The 13,741-nt window shown below is 41.3% G+C and overlaps 3 protein-coding genes across 3 annotated transcripts in view; 1 reads left to right on the forward strand and 2 right to left on the reverse strand.

Moving 5' to 3' along the window:
• Window positions 1-2,289: 2,289 nt before the first annotated feature.
• LOC102707158 (H/ACA ribonucleoprotein complex subunit 4-like) lies at window positions 2,290-3,120 on the reverse strand. Its single transcript, XM_040522777.1, has one exon. The coding sequence runs from the start codon at window positions 3,038-3,040 to the stop codon at window positions 2,471-2,473; it is 570 nt and encodes a 189-aa protein (XP_040378711.1). The 5' UTR covers window positions 3,041-3,120; the 3' UTR covers window positions 2,290-2,470.
• A 1,074-nt stretch (window positions 3,121-4,194) lies between these two features.
• On the reverse strand, window positions 4,195-7,736 carry LOC102715355 (formin-like protein 16). The gene is made up of 2 exons (XM_040524729.1): window positions 7,651-7,736; window positions 4,195-5,402 (listed from the first exon to the last, which is right to left on the reverse strand). The coding sequence occupies exons 1-2, from the start codon at window positions 7,734-7,736 to the stop codon at window positions 4,436-4,438; spliced, it is 1,053 nt and encodes a 350-aa protein (XP_040380663.1). The 3' UTR covers window positions 4,195-4,435.
• Window positions 7,737-8,283: 547 nt separating this feature from the next.
• Window positions 8,284-13,741, forward strand: part of LOC102715629 (serine/threonine-protein kinase ATM) — a 34,816-nt gene continuing 29,358 nt past the window's right edge. The window contains exons 1-14 of the mRNA XM_040521758.1: window positions 8,284-8,371; window positions 8,732-8,982; window positions 9,056-9,164; window positions 9,295-9,435; window positions 10,025-10,186; window positions 10,264-10,459; window positions 10,585-10,741; window positions 10,848-10,978; window positions 11,054-11,141; window positions 11,243-11,346; window positions 12,144-12,242; window positions 12,996-13,052; window positions 13,203-13,278; window positions 13,462-13,545. Coding sequence (XP_040377692.1) covers window positions 8,914-8,982; window positions 9,056-9,164; window positions 9,295-9,435; window positions 10,025-10,186; window positions 10,264-10,459; window positions 10,585-10,741; window positions 10,848-10,978; window positions 11,054-11,141; window positions 11,243-11,346; window positions 12,144-12,242; window positions 12,996-13,052; window positions 13,203-13,278; window positions 13,462-13,545 — 1,473 coding nt within the window. The 5' untranslated portion in view covers window positions 8,284-8,371; window positions 8,732-8,913. The remainder of the gene's footprint in view (window positions 8,372-8,731; window positions 8,983-9,055; window positions 9,165-9,294; window positions 9,436-10,024; window positions 10,187-10,263; window positions 10,460-10,584; window positions 10,742-10,847; window positions 10,979-11,053; window positions 11,142-11,242; window positions 11,347-12,143; window positions 12,243-12,995; window positions 13,053-13,202; window positions 13,279-13,461; window positions 13,546-13,741) is intronic.

Raw genomic sequence — 13,741 nt, forward strand, 5'->3', positions numbered from 1 at the left:
TAAATGTCAACGAGCTCATTACTACATTTAATTCTATCTTAATCGAAGGCCACCCGAGTCATAACGGCAAAGCGACCTCTTAACGGTATTGCTCTTGTATGTACCGGGTTCAGCACCGGATGCGGTGATTGTTTTGTGACATATTTTGTAAATGAAAAATAATTTATGAAAAAAAACTTCTATATACATATTCTTGATGATCTAAAAGTTAAGACTGGAAAAAAAAGTAAACAACAGCAAAAAAAAACCCAAAATTAACTTAAAAATTTAAATTAAAACAAAAAGGTAGGGGATGCAACATCGTTTGGTGAGCGGGCAGTCAGGCACCATACATCCATTCCTTAGGTGAGTAAAGGTAGACCGTCATTGTTGGGCTTTTTTTTAAAAGACTAGCGAACAATATATTCATAAAAAATAATTTATAAATAAAACTTTTATATATGTTGTTCTTAATGATCTAAAAGCAAAGTTCAAAATATATTGCGATGGAAAACTTTAAAATTAACTTTAAATTTAAGGTTAAATATTTAAAATCAAGCTTAGTAGAAGCATAAGTGAAACAATGAGCCCGGTAGAAAGTAAGGTCACAACTAGACACAGCAAACACGTTGTATTCGATACTGGTACTTTGGTTGTGTTCTTTCTTCTATTTTTTAGTTTTTTCATGGTTTTTGCGCATATTTCCCAAAAATGTTAAACAAACTATTTTTTTCACAATGTTTCTATATAAAAATTCATCATTTCATATTTCTAATATAGGTTTTTAACTTTTATAATAGCTAATTTTATCGTTTATACCATCAAAATAGCCGTCGCAAAAATTAAAAAAAAAATATTCATCTTCATCTGGTCCAAAGAAGTCAAATGAGAAATCTTTGCCCATGTTTTGGTACATGTACAACACATTGACACTGGGTGGCAATAATCAGCTACCATTACCACGCAACCAAACAATTCATATAGCTTCCCCAGTTGAAGAGAAGAGACAGAAGAAGGGAGCTGGTACGTCTCTCTCAGATTCAGGTCCTTCTATTTTATAAGTTGTCATAGATACAGCCTCCTTGTTTGAAAAAGATCCAAGATCCTATGAGACCAGGTCTCTGTTCGTCGGAGAGAAATCGTAAGTTCTTTGAATTGGGGGAAGGGAGTTTACCTCTTGATTTGGGCTGATCTACTCCAATGATTGCCCATCTTTATATGGGTGGCTCAAGCAACTTGTCAACTTTCTGTTTGTACCTGTGTATTGGGGTAGAGCAGAGGTTGGCTGTGGATATAGGAGTATAGGATTCGTTCGCTACTTCCATAACTCCATCTTTGTTCCAGACCATTTTCATATCTAATCAATAGTTCACTTAAACAAAAGTTAGTGGAACCAAAACAATTATTCATAAGCCACTGGTTCTTTTTTTTAAAAAAAGGTTCTTCTCCATTTTTCATTGTCAAAGTGACTTTCAACTTCTGTGGTTGCAAACTGTAACATCTGAAAACAAGAGGTAGTCCGTAGTCATAAAACATTCCTACCTGTTGTGTAGTTAGAGCCATATCTTTGCAATCACTCTTCACTTCAGTTTCTGTCCATTGTTGAATCTCTTAAACCAACAACAGTGCACGGCTACCTGTGCTTAAGAAGAGATCACCAGGGGCCATGAGAAAGCTACATACCTTCTAGTTCAACACAGTTATATAGGGAACGGGGAATGGCAAGATGCAGTTATTAGAGATGAAAATATCATGAATAAATGGATGCAGGTGTTACTAAAGGCCAAAAGTACATTAGCAGAAAACAGAAGGCATGAGATGCACTGTTTGTAATAGAATAAACAAACTCTATAGCAGCGTTATATATACATAGGTTAAATTCGTTAACTCACCATAGCAGCGGCATATATAAAGAGGTTAAAATTCATTAAGTCACTGGTGTAAATGTCATAGAATGAATAATGAGTCACATATCAAACAATCCTTAAGGAGAACACCACATGAGCTGCATCCCTGATCATCAACATGTAAAGACTGCAATTGTTGGGAGTTGACTCATGCTCTAAACAGGAATCTACATAAATTCCCACCAACCACACATTATATAATTGTAATGGGTACTCTAAAATTAAATGGGCTATTTTGTACTCCTCTCGTTCCACATTCTAATACTTTCCAGCTTTGCCTAGATTCATATAAATGCTAATGAATTCAAACACATATACATTGATCCGCGGATGAATCTATGCAAATTAGCAACCGATTTCACTAGAGTGGGCAGCGCAAGGGACAACAACAATATAATTTGACTGCTACAAAAGGGATTGTGACGTATCCTTATCAGACTGATATCACAAGAAAACAAGATAAAACTAGAGTGACCATGTAATCCAGCCCCACTCGCAAAATGGAGTTAGAACAACCTCACCACACCATCTTCAAAAGAAGATGCGACCAATTCCAATCAGAATGGGCTGTACTAAGCCTAAACTCAGGACCGATTCCGTGGCTTCTTGCTTGTATGCTCTAGTTGCTCATTGTCATCACCTCTCTCCCTCTTCTTTTTCCTTTTTCTGTCACTGCCTAAATCTTGCTCTGCGGCAAGACTTCCCAAATCACCAGCGCTAGCATCGGTATTCATCTCTTTGGAACGCTTCTTTTGGGTCCTTTTCTTCTCCGGGCTGGGGATCTCTTCAACCTCCTGCTTCACATGAATCGATGATTCGTGATGCTCCTTGGAATGCTTCTCCTTGTTGACCTTCCTCTCGCTGGCGGAGGCGGAGGCGGAAAGAGCAGGGATCACTATATGCTTCTTGATCTTCCTGTCGGTGGCGGAGGCGGAGGCGGAAGCAGGAGCAATATCCCCATGGTAGTACTTGCGGAGGTCGCGGCGGAAGAGGTGGTGGGCGGCGGTGGCGTCGGCGGCGGTGCGGAGGTAGGTGGCGGCGTCGGGGCAGGGGAGGTGGGAGGCGGCGGAGTCCGCGAAGCGGGTGATGATGGCGGCGGCCTTGGCGAGCGAGCAGGGGCGGGAGGAGAGGATGGTGCCGGAGATCGCCCTCATGGCCCCGCCGCCGGCCAACCACCGCCGCCTTTGGAGTTTAGAGGAGGTCGATATTTGCTTTCTTTCTTTCTTTCTAGGGTTTAAGGGGGGAGAGAGAGGGGCGCTTTCTGATGGGCCTCATGGGCTACACATATGGGCCGCCGGTTCAGGTCACATGCCCCGACCAACCTGAATGACAGTAACACTAAAGTGTTAGGCCCTACATGCTCCCTCCCTCCATTTTAGTCACTAAACTAAAAAGTCACTATTTAAATAATAAAAAATCTATAAATGAGGTGCTTATTTCGGACTAAAGGCCGGCCGGTCCCACACAACCACTCGGAAGAGAGGAGAACGTGCTAAAAAGTCCCTACTCTAACTGCTCATTAATCGTCCTTTAGTCTCTTAAACCAAACCGTATTGACTAAAGTAGGGACTATGACTTTAGGCCGTATTCGTTGCCCCCTCTAAGTTAATTTATCCTCTCATTTTTCGTGTGCTTCTCGAACTGCTAAACGGTATATTTTTTAAAAAAAATTCTATAGGAGAGTTGTTTTTAAAAATCATATTAACCTATTTTATATTATTTTAATAATTAATAATTAATTAATCATGTATTAATCTATTACTATGTTTTTCGTGACAGGATAAGTTAACTTACACCCCACGTTGAACGCGGCCTTAGTCGTGACTAAAGTATAATCATATAACTAAAGGATCAAAACAGAGCCTTATAAATTAATATCTAAATTTTGAAACTTTAAATTAAGTTAACTTTATGATTTTTATTATCATAGCTTATTTTATAATCTTTACTTTTATATCAACAAGAATCAACTACAAATCAATTTTTTAAGCGTTAGTAAGTAGTATTGCTTATGCTTTTAAACAGCTATAAACAATGGGGCTTCGGCTTTAACGTCAAACGGCGGCGGCAGCAAGCTTGCTATTGAATTGAGACCCTGTTCAGATCCTTTAAAATAGCAATAAAATAGACCTAAACACTAGCACAAAGAATGATAACTTTGCATTTGGCAGTCTAGAACAGCAAATATCAAAAAAAATACATAGGGATACGGACCACCTCTTACTTTTACCCAAAAAAATATTAACTTTTATATGTCTCTAAACACCAACTTAAAAAATACAATATCAAAAGACTTTTATCATTTGTTATTTACCATTTCAAATGCCTCCGTCTAACAACAGCACGGCCCAGCTAGTGTCCTCTGCGACCCAGGAAACATCGCAATACGAGCATGAGCAACATCCGCTAAAATACTACGTAGTACTAGCACATATACGTAATGCATGCATACAAATACAATTACAATACGGTAGCAAACACACATAGTCTAGTACAGTAGCATTTTTTATTTGATTGTACAACTAGTACACGTATTTACATCATACTATTCACTGCTTGTTGGATGCGCCGGCGCCGGAGGGCTTCTTCTCCTTGCCTGGTTTGCTGCCATCGGCCTTCTTCTCCTTGCCTGGTTTGTCGGCGGCGGCGGGCTTGCTGGCTTTTACGGTGCTGGACACCTCGGGCGCCTGATGCTTCTCCTTCACACTGGTATCGGCGTCGGAAGGCTTGCCGGTAGTGGTAGTGGTATCGGCGACCTGCTTCTTGTTCTTGGACTTGGCGGAGAGCTGGAGCTTGAGGTGCACGCCCAGGTCGTCGCCGCTGCAGGAGCTATGGAGCACCAGCGAGTTGTTGATGGACTGCACGTTGCTGTTGATCATCGCCCTCACGCCCACGCCCTTGCCGTCAAGGCTTTTCTTGTCGCCGGTGCTCTGCCCTCCGGCCCCTTTGGTGCCTCCGGATCCGGGGGCGGATATCTTCATGGTGGCGCCCTTGTTCTCGCCGGCCAGCGTGATGACGCTTGTCCCTTGCTGGCCGTGGGAGGCGGCGCTGAGCAGGCCGGCGAGCCCCGCCTTGATGTCCTTGCGCACGTCGCCGCCGTCTTTGGCGCCCTTGTGCTGCTGCTGTTGCGGATGCATGGGTGGTTGTTTCTGATGCTGCTGCACGGTGGGGATGACGACGGCGACGTCCTTGGGCGCGGGAGGAGGTGGCTCACGACGATCTTTGCTTGCTGAAGAAGGCGGCGGCGGCGGCTGATGCTGATGCAGGCGGTTGGTCGGCAGTACTGCGGCGCGGGACGGCGGCGGCGACGAGCCAGCAGGAGCAGGCGGGCGTCTGGATGCGGCTGCTTGTGTACCGTCGGCGGTGGTCCGGTGGGGATGGCGCGAGGAGGCGGCGGCAGGTGATGGCGGCCTGCGCCTGGGCGGCGGCGGCGGGGGAGGGCTGGTCCAGTACGGGAACCAGTAGCGCTGGGGAGGCTGCTCCTCCTCCCCATCCATGACGACGACACCTACGTACCTTTGCTACCTGACGATCAAATCAATCGACGGATCGATGGAATATAGATTTGCGTAAAATGGCGGGAATGCAATGATCTCTACACGTTCATGAGTGTGTGCATCCATATATTGCATCAAAAGAGAAGCAGAATAAATTTAATCAAAGAAACTAGAAGAAAGAGAGCTAGGATCGTATTCGTATCTTTCTTGGCTTTGCTTTCAACTTGCGGAAACGAGGCGATTCTCTGCCGCATTTGCAATCAAAGCCGAAATTGGGGTACGTTGGGCATCTGGTTCTTCCTGCCCGCACGCCGCACCCTCGCTAGCATTGTTAATTCGAAACCGGAATATCATCTCATCTCCATCTGTTTTAATTAATTACAGGTCTACTGCTCCAATCGATTTCATTTTCTTGATACGACAGACTCAACCTGTTTTATCTCATCCCCTCCGGCCACGGCCAGGCCTCCACTACAATTACTAAAATTTGCGAATTTATTCCCGGTGACATTCCTCTGCATACAAATTAACATTAATTTAAATTATTTTTTATGGAATGATAGAAAGGACTAGTTGCTTTGTCCTAACTTCTTAAAAAATATAACTATCTATACCTACCAATACTAACTAGGCATTTTTTCCCTTGATTTTTTTTTAGGAAACTTATGTATATCAATCACAAATATTTGGGCATTTGTTAGCTAGATGATAACCATTATTTCCTAAAAACCAAATATTCAAATCTATTTTCTCAGCAATCCCATGGGCCCTTTAGCTTTGGTTATCCTAAAATTTATTAATTCATAGTATCATTAGCTAACAAATTAATTTTTATTTCTAAAACAAAACAGTTGCTATCAAATTGTAATTGATGTGACTACTCTAAACCACTATAAATTTTAAAAATATATTTAGAATATGACTAAATTTTATTAGGATGTAGATGAGAATATCCTATGTTATCCACTATATTCCATATATTTAAATTACCTAATACTGATTTAATCATCGAGATAGTATGCAATGTAGTGAAAAACTATAAAAAAATTTATAACATGTTGTTGTCCATGGCTCTACAAGCTTTTACTTAAAAATACAATAAAACGTGTAGGTAGCGAAATAAAAAAGTAGAAGTACCCTGTGGATCTCAAACTTTTTAACTTAAACTATAATACAACTTATAAAAAAAGGTGAAAAAATGTAGTGATCTAACTGATTCGTTTCAAATCAGTGGCGAAGATAGAGAGTGATGGCTAGCTGGCTGGCCTCTTCTAATATTTTATTTGTTACATACAATTATATATATAGTTATCAGACAATTAACCTAAACAATATTTTATTATGTCCCCACCAAGACTCTTACGCCCCTCTATGTTTAAACCTTGGCTCCGCCACTAACATTAGTTACACAGACAATATATAAAAATATAACTTTACAACTTTACAGCCAAGTACACCAAGGAACCATTATTTAGTGGAGGATGATGAATGTTTCATCACACACGGGACATTTGTGAGCCATTAGTACTTGATTAATTAAGTATTGACTATTATATTTTATAGAATATGAATTTATTTGGTTTTAAAGAAACATGTAATCTTCGTTTGCAAAAAACTCAATATTCAATAGGTTTAAAAGGTGCTAATTGAAAACATTGAAGGCCGAAAAGAAAGTGGCTAATTATTATTTACATGATTAAATAACTGTTATAAAAACATCTCTCATCTAAAGGCCGAAAAGAAAGTGGCGTTGTTGGGGGCCTAGTAGAAAGACGTGTAATGCGCGGAAAGGCCATGATGGCCGGTTCCCCGTTTCGTAGCATTTCCCCAAAATAAACCCACACAGATCCCCCCTCTTCTCCCTTATTCTTCTTCTCCCCCCTCCCCTCGGCGCCGTCACCGATACTCTCTCCACCCACCCACATATTAACCCAAGCCCTCCCCCCGATCCGCCATGGCGACCTCCTGCGACATCGATGAGATCATCGAGAAGCTCTCCTTCGACCGGGCCAGAACCCGCGATGTGAGTACACTGCCTCTTCTCACCTACGACCTTGATTCAGATTGATTCATCCACACGGCTTCACTCACCGCAGGAAGGGGTGAAGCTGCTGGGCACCTGACTGCATAGAGACCATGCCTTCTCCTTCTGCCGCCTCCTCGCCCGCAACACCGCCAGCCTCGAACCCGGTCACATCGGCTATCAGTTCCTACTTCCTCTACACATTACATTATACTCCTACTCCTACAAGACTCTCTCTCATTGCCATTGCCATTGCCATTGCTTGTGTTTTCTCTTGTTTTCAGCCACCACATGGCCCTTCCTCATCCTGGCCCTCGCCAAGTGCGTCATCGCTGACATCTCCGGTAAGAAGCGCACTACCAGACCGCCGCTGCCAGGATGCTCCGCCTTACCGTCCATGCGCCGAGGACTTCCGCCTCTTAGGTTTACCTTTCATTCCGATCCCTCCCTTCCTCCTCCTGCTACTGGGCTTCTAGGCCCCAATCTCAGGTACCTATCTATATGGGGGCAATTTTTTACTGAGGGCGCTGTGCTGTCTAACCTGATCACTTCAATGTTTATCTATCTTCACAAGTTAGTAGAGATCATTATTATTCTGCATTGTCATATGGAAAGTTACCAAAACATCACCCATAAAATCAGGAATCTTTAGAACACTATTAGTAAATAAAGAACCCTCTAAAACACCATTTTCAATTTTTTCTTTTTATCTTCTTTGCTTTTACTGAGACACAGTGACTCTTTTACCCTCGCAATTTTTTCTTCTTCTCTTCCATCTTCCTTGCCTAGCCGGCGGCTCCCGGAGCGCGGGCGCGCGGAGAGGAGGCGGCCAGGCGCGGGCTCCAGGCGGCGGCTCCCCGTCCACAGCAAAGCACAGATCGAAGTCTCTTTTCTTCTTCACCGGTGCGGGGGCGGCGGCTGCCGGCTGCTGCTGGCGACTGCGCCTCGCCGTTCGCCAACCGCTGGTGAGGACGACTCCGACCCTGCTTATACTACACTAGTTTACTTATCCACGACCGCCGTTTTGATTCCACTGTTTTTTTTTCTGATTTGCTCTGACTGAAAGCTGAGGGTTCTTGCAGATGTGTTTGCAGGTACTCCTATGTTGACATTCATTCATTGATTCTATAAAATTCTTTGACAATCATATATCGAAATTTTTTGGCATGGTTCCCATAATGCCAGGATACACTTCAAATCTGCTAAACTACCAATTTATAAAAATGCAAAGTGAACAGGGCCAGTATTATTTTGCTGTTCTGTATAACTCGAGTTCATATCCTAAACCCAAAGACCTAACAGATGCGCATTACCTGCATATTCAGGGTTGTGTAATTACCTGCATTACCTGTTCATCCGTGGTACAAGGAGCAAACCTCTGTATTTGGCTCTTGTATTTCTGCAAAATAGAGTCGCAAGTTTGCTGCTGCTGCTGCAAGTGCGTGTTTCAGAAAGTGTGTTGCTCCAACCACCCACATATTAACCCAAGCCCTCCCCCCAATCCGCCATGGCGACCTTCCGCGACGTCGATGAGATCATCGAGAAGCTCTCCTCCGACCGGGCCAGAACCCGTGATGTGAGTACACTGCCTCTTCTCACCTACGACCTTGATTCCGATTGATTCATCCGCACGGCTTCACTCACCGCAGGAAGGGGTGAAGCTGCTGGGCACCTGGCTGCATGGAGACCGCGCCTTCTCCTTCTGCCGCCTCCTCACCCGCAACACCGCCAGCCTCAAGCCCGGCCACATCCCCGGCTGTCAGTTCCTACTTCCTCTACACATTACATTATACTCCTACAAGACTCTCTCTCTCTCTCTCTCTCTCTCTCTCTCTCTCTCTCTCTCTCTCATTGCCATTGCCATTGCTTGTGCTTCTCTTGTTTTCAGCCGCCACATGGCCCTTCCTCATCCTGGCCCTCGCCAAGTGCGTCATCGCCGACATCTCCGGAAAGAAGCGCGCTCCCAAGACCGCCGCTGCCAGGATGCTCCGCCTTGCTGTCCAGTGCGCCGAGGACTTCCGCCTCTCAGGTTTACCTTTCATTCCAATCCCTTCCTTCCTCCTACTACTGGGCGTCTGGGCCCCAATCTCAGGTACCTACCTATACGGGTGCAATTTGTTACCGAGGGTGTTGTGCTCTCCCACCTGATCACTTCAGTGTTTATCTATTTTCACAAGTTAGTATAGATCATCATTGTTCTGCATTGTCACTACTTTGATAATAAATGCTTCACCATTTTTATACTTTCTAGTGCTTCAGTAACGATTTCTTTGTTCAGATCGTTTTATGGATGGATCACAACTCACAATGTATCAAACTGAACTTGGGCAGGCTGCTGCCTACTGAAATATTATGCATAAAGAGAGAAGATAATTTTGTATCGCTATGCGTATCATGATCCGACGCATACTGCCATTTTTATCTCTACCCATCAATGATGCAAATAAATGCCCATTCATTTCCATCAAATGTCTCCAACGTGATCATATTTATCTTCAGTTGTAAATTGATGCGGAACTATCCAATAAACTATCCATCAGATGGCCTTTTCAATTGCCTTGAAGTGGAATATTTTACAGGCTACCTGATAATAAACAAGAGGTTCTCTTTCTTTGCAGGGCGGTCATTACTTTTGATTTCCATCGCTAAGAAACTTTTCAGTCATATATGGGAGGTTGTAAAAGATGCTCCCAGCTTTCTGATAGAATACAGCATAATTCTTAGGCAGCTTTTAACTGTTAAGGAGTACCAGTACCAGATGAAACCTCGAACATATAGCAGTGAGTTGCCTTGCCAGTTGTCCTATCTTTTCATGTCATAACACTTTTGTTCCTTTATTAGTTTCATATGTCTTCAGGTTTTGTTGTGCTCTACATGAAGAAGGTTGTGACTGGTTTTGATGAAAAATTCAGCAATCAGGCCAGCTCCAAGGAGGAATCCTTCCGTTGTACATTGACCCTTCATGTTCTACTTGAAAATCCACCGGGTGATTACCCAGATTCCATGAGGGAGGAGGTCCTTAATGGATTTTGTATAATATGCTCAAATATTAGGCACGTATTATTTGCTCATGTCCTTTTGAATCCCTTCACTTCCTAAGAAGAATGGATTGCATTTTGATTTGTCTCCCATTACTTTTCTGAGTTGCAACTGAAATAAACATAATTTCTGGAATCAGGGAAGAGGGAAAGCTGACCCGCAAACTTATGGAATGTGTTAACACATTTCTACTGAAGGATGGGCCAAATCTGGGATGCAAATCTGTTGATATCCACAATGCCATTCAAGATTTTATGTTCCATTCCTGGCCGATGACCCATGATAGGGCTTTGAAGGTTCTGTAGCCTGACTTGCACCACTCTATCTTTATACATCACTTTGATTGTACCTTCATCACATCTCTTCTGTTGTATTCACACAACATCTTTACTGCTTTTCCAGAGCTTGTTCATCACCTATGCGAAGGTTCAGCTGAAGCTTGCTAGGGCTATCCCTGAGATTCTTGAAAAACTTCTTGATGTCATCATTAAGGAATTAGACCATCATTTTAATACTGGATCATCTTTAGTATGGTAGGGCTAATCTTTTTTTTTTTGACAACACTATTTGATTTTGAGTTCTTTCCTGATGAAATTCATTAAATGTAGGTGTGAGGCACCTCGAGATGAGAAAGCTGGGTCCTTGAGATGTTTCCAGGAAGAATTGATGGATCTATCTGCTACTGTCTTATATCAGGTACTGGATCTGCATCTACACACACGTGCTCAGACTTGCACGCACAAATTTCATTGTTCTGTTTTTGCTCGAAAACAGCTCAAATTGTTAGGAATATTTAGGCCTGCAAATGCACACCGAGGACATCAAATAATGAGAAAAAATTAAAGACGGAGCATGTTATGACCATCATCATGGATAGCCTGCTGAAAGGATCTCTTGTTTGGTATGCGCCGTTTATCCACTTCAAAAGAAAACATTGTTTACCTCTGAAATCTCAGATGTGTATCCTGAATATGACCATGGGTTTATTAAAATTTGAGCAACACAGTCAAAATTCAAGAATCCCTTCCATTAAACATGCCTCATTTTGTGTATTTCCATTCCTTTTGCTTGCTGCTTCCAATTCATTGCTACCAGGACTTTTAACAAAGTAATTTTTTGTTCTATCTCAATATTATGAAATATATATAAATCACTTGCATTTTTCTAATTTAGTACCAACATAGCGGTAATCAGTGACACTAACCTTTTTGAGCAATTAACCCATATTTGATGTATTACCTAAGTTTGTTCAGTGATAGTATATTATTATGACACAATGGAGAACATACATTTTTTTTCCAGATATATCTGTTTAAACTGCTTCCTCAGTCCCATAATGTAATGGACTCTACCATTTATTTGGATAAAAATTAAGGAAGTAGTGAAAGGACAAGTCACGATACAAAATGTGATGGTTGGAGGGAATAAAGTAGCACAAAAGTTGATATGTGTGGAATAGAGCAGTACAAAAGTTGGTAGGTTGGGATAAAGTATTGTCTTGCAATATTTGAATATCCGTTGTACTTTTGGATAAATTAGAAGGGCAAAATGACTTATATTATGGGACGGGGGGAGTACATTGTTTTGTTATTGCTGTTCCCTGTGGTGAGATGTCATTCCTTATTCCTTGTTAAGCACATGACCATTATATCTTCTATTTTGTAGTGTTTGAATTTGCGAACCTGTTTCTTTCCACAGGAGCGGTTCTATTTATTATCTTATTCACAAGTATGGGTACCGAGTGGATAAATCCTTGTTGATTAGTTGGTTCGAGGCAACCTGTAAAGGTTTGAAAAGGTTATGGATCTTTCTTTCTTTGATGTAATTTTGTCTGTGGCAATCAGCAACTGCTAAATTATAGAAAATAGCAATCTGCTTGTTGTAAGTAGACCTACAGTTATTCTATTTGAGTTTTTCAGTATATGGTATTCCCTCGAGATATGTATCATATGGAGTGTCCGAAATGCACATGCATGCAAAATAGCAAAGTCACTCTTATGGATAACTTCAACTATACAATTTTGAAAGTCTCATGGGTATGTTTGTGTGTGTGATGGATATACTGGTTTAACAGGCAGGTTTGGATTTATGGTAAAAGCAACTTAATGGTTCTTATCATTATATCAGCTTTAGAATGGTAAAGGCAAGAAGAACAATGCCAACAGACAATAGGAGGAAAGTATTATACCGTTATTGACTATACATATGTGCTTGGACATTTTTTTCATTACTAATAAAGCTGAAGAACCTAAATTCGTTCCTGACTATTTTTCTTTCTGGTCAACACTCACATAAAAAATACATGTAACTAAAGTTATTCTCAATTTATTTGAAATTGAGCAATAATTAATATGTTTGATTTCCTTGAGTTCAAACTATTTTACTTGCTATTATTAGTCAATAGTATAGTTGTATGTCATCAGTAGTTATTCATGTTCTAGCATATTTCTTGGTATAATATTTTGTGATCTTGTTACAGATATTTGCCTACCATAGGCCTGCGTTATTTAGTTTATTGAATGTTGATCTGTTTTTTCTATGGTTGTGCAGTGTATTGAGCAATACAAATGCCCTACGGTTTCAAGATTCACTGCTATGGCTTATCAGGTTTATTTTGATGGTACCTTTTGTTTTTGTTGGTGGCTTAAATATCTTATGTTGTCCTGCTTTTTGTAACTAGATGATTGCTGAAATTGTTTTGATATTGTGTGCCTTAATTACAAGTAGAATATGTCAAACCTTCACTGATCTTGACAGGGTTCTCAAGGAGTTCTCTGCGCTGCTCGTGCTGGATGCTAGGAATGAAACACCATTTTTGTTAACAAAAGGCGAGGTGAGTTTATTTTTGTTTTGGTATGCCATTGGCGTTCCAGTTAATTAACTCGAAGGCCAAAAAGCATCTGATCTACCTCTATCTCATGTGGTCTACCTATCACTAATATGCATTTTCTAGACTGTGAAGTTCATAATTTTACCTACCATATGACACAACCAGTTACTTTTTTTTTTTTTGCAGATGTCAAATTTTGAAGGTTATTGGCAAGATACCTGGAATTGTCTTATTCATGCACTTCCATTGTTTAGTACCACAGCTCTTGTCGTGAGTATCACAAAATCACTTATTTTGACCCTTATCTTATGATATTTCAAAACTTATATTTGTTTGAAGTTTGTAACATTACTTGTGGTCACTCGAAAATTGTGGTTCTTTGCTACTGGACAGTACCTTCATTATTTCATTATTTTCAGCTATTTTTGTCCCTGTAGAAATTTTTTCTCTTTAAAATGGATATAAT

The sequence above is a fragment of the Oryza brachyantha genome, chromosome 1 (genome assembly GCF_000231095.2).
Source record: "Oryza brachyantha chromosome 1, ObraRS2, whole genome shotgun sequence".
NCBI classification, from domain to species: domain Eukaryota; kingdom Viridiplantae; phylum Streptophyta; class Magnoliopsida; order Poales; family Poaceae; genus Oryza; species Oryza brachyantha.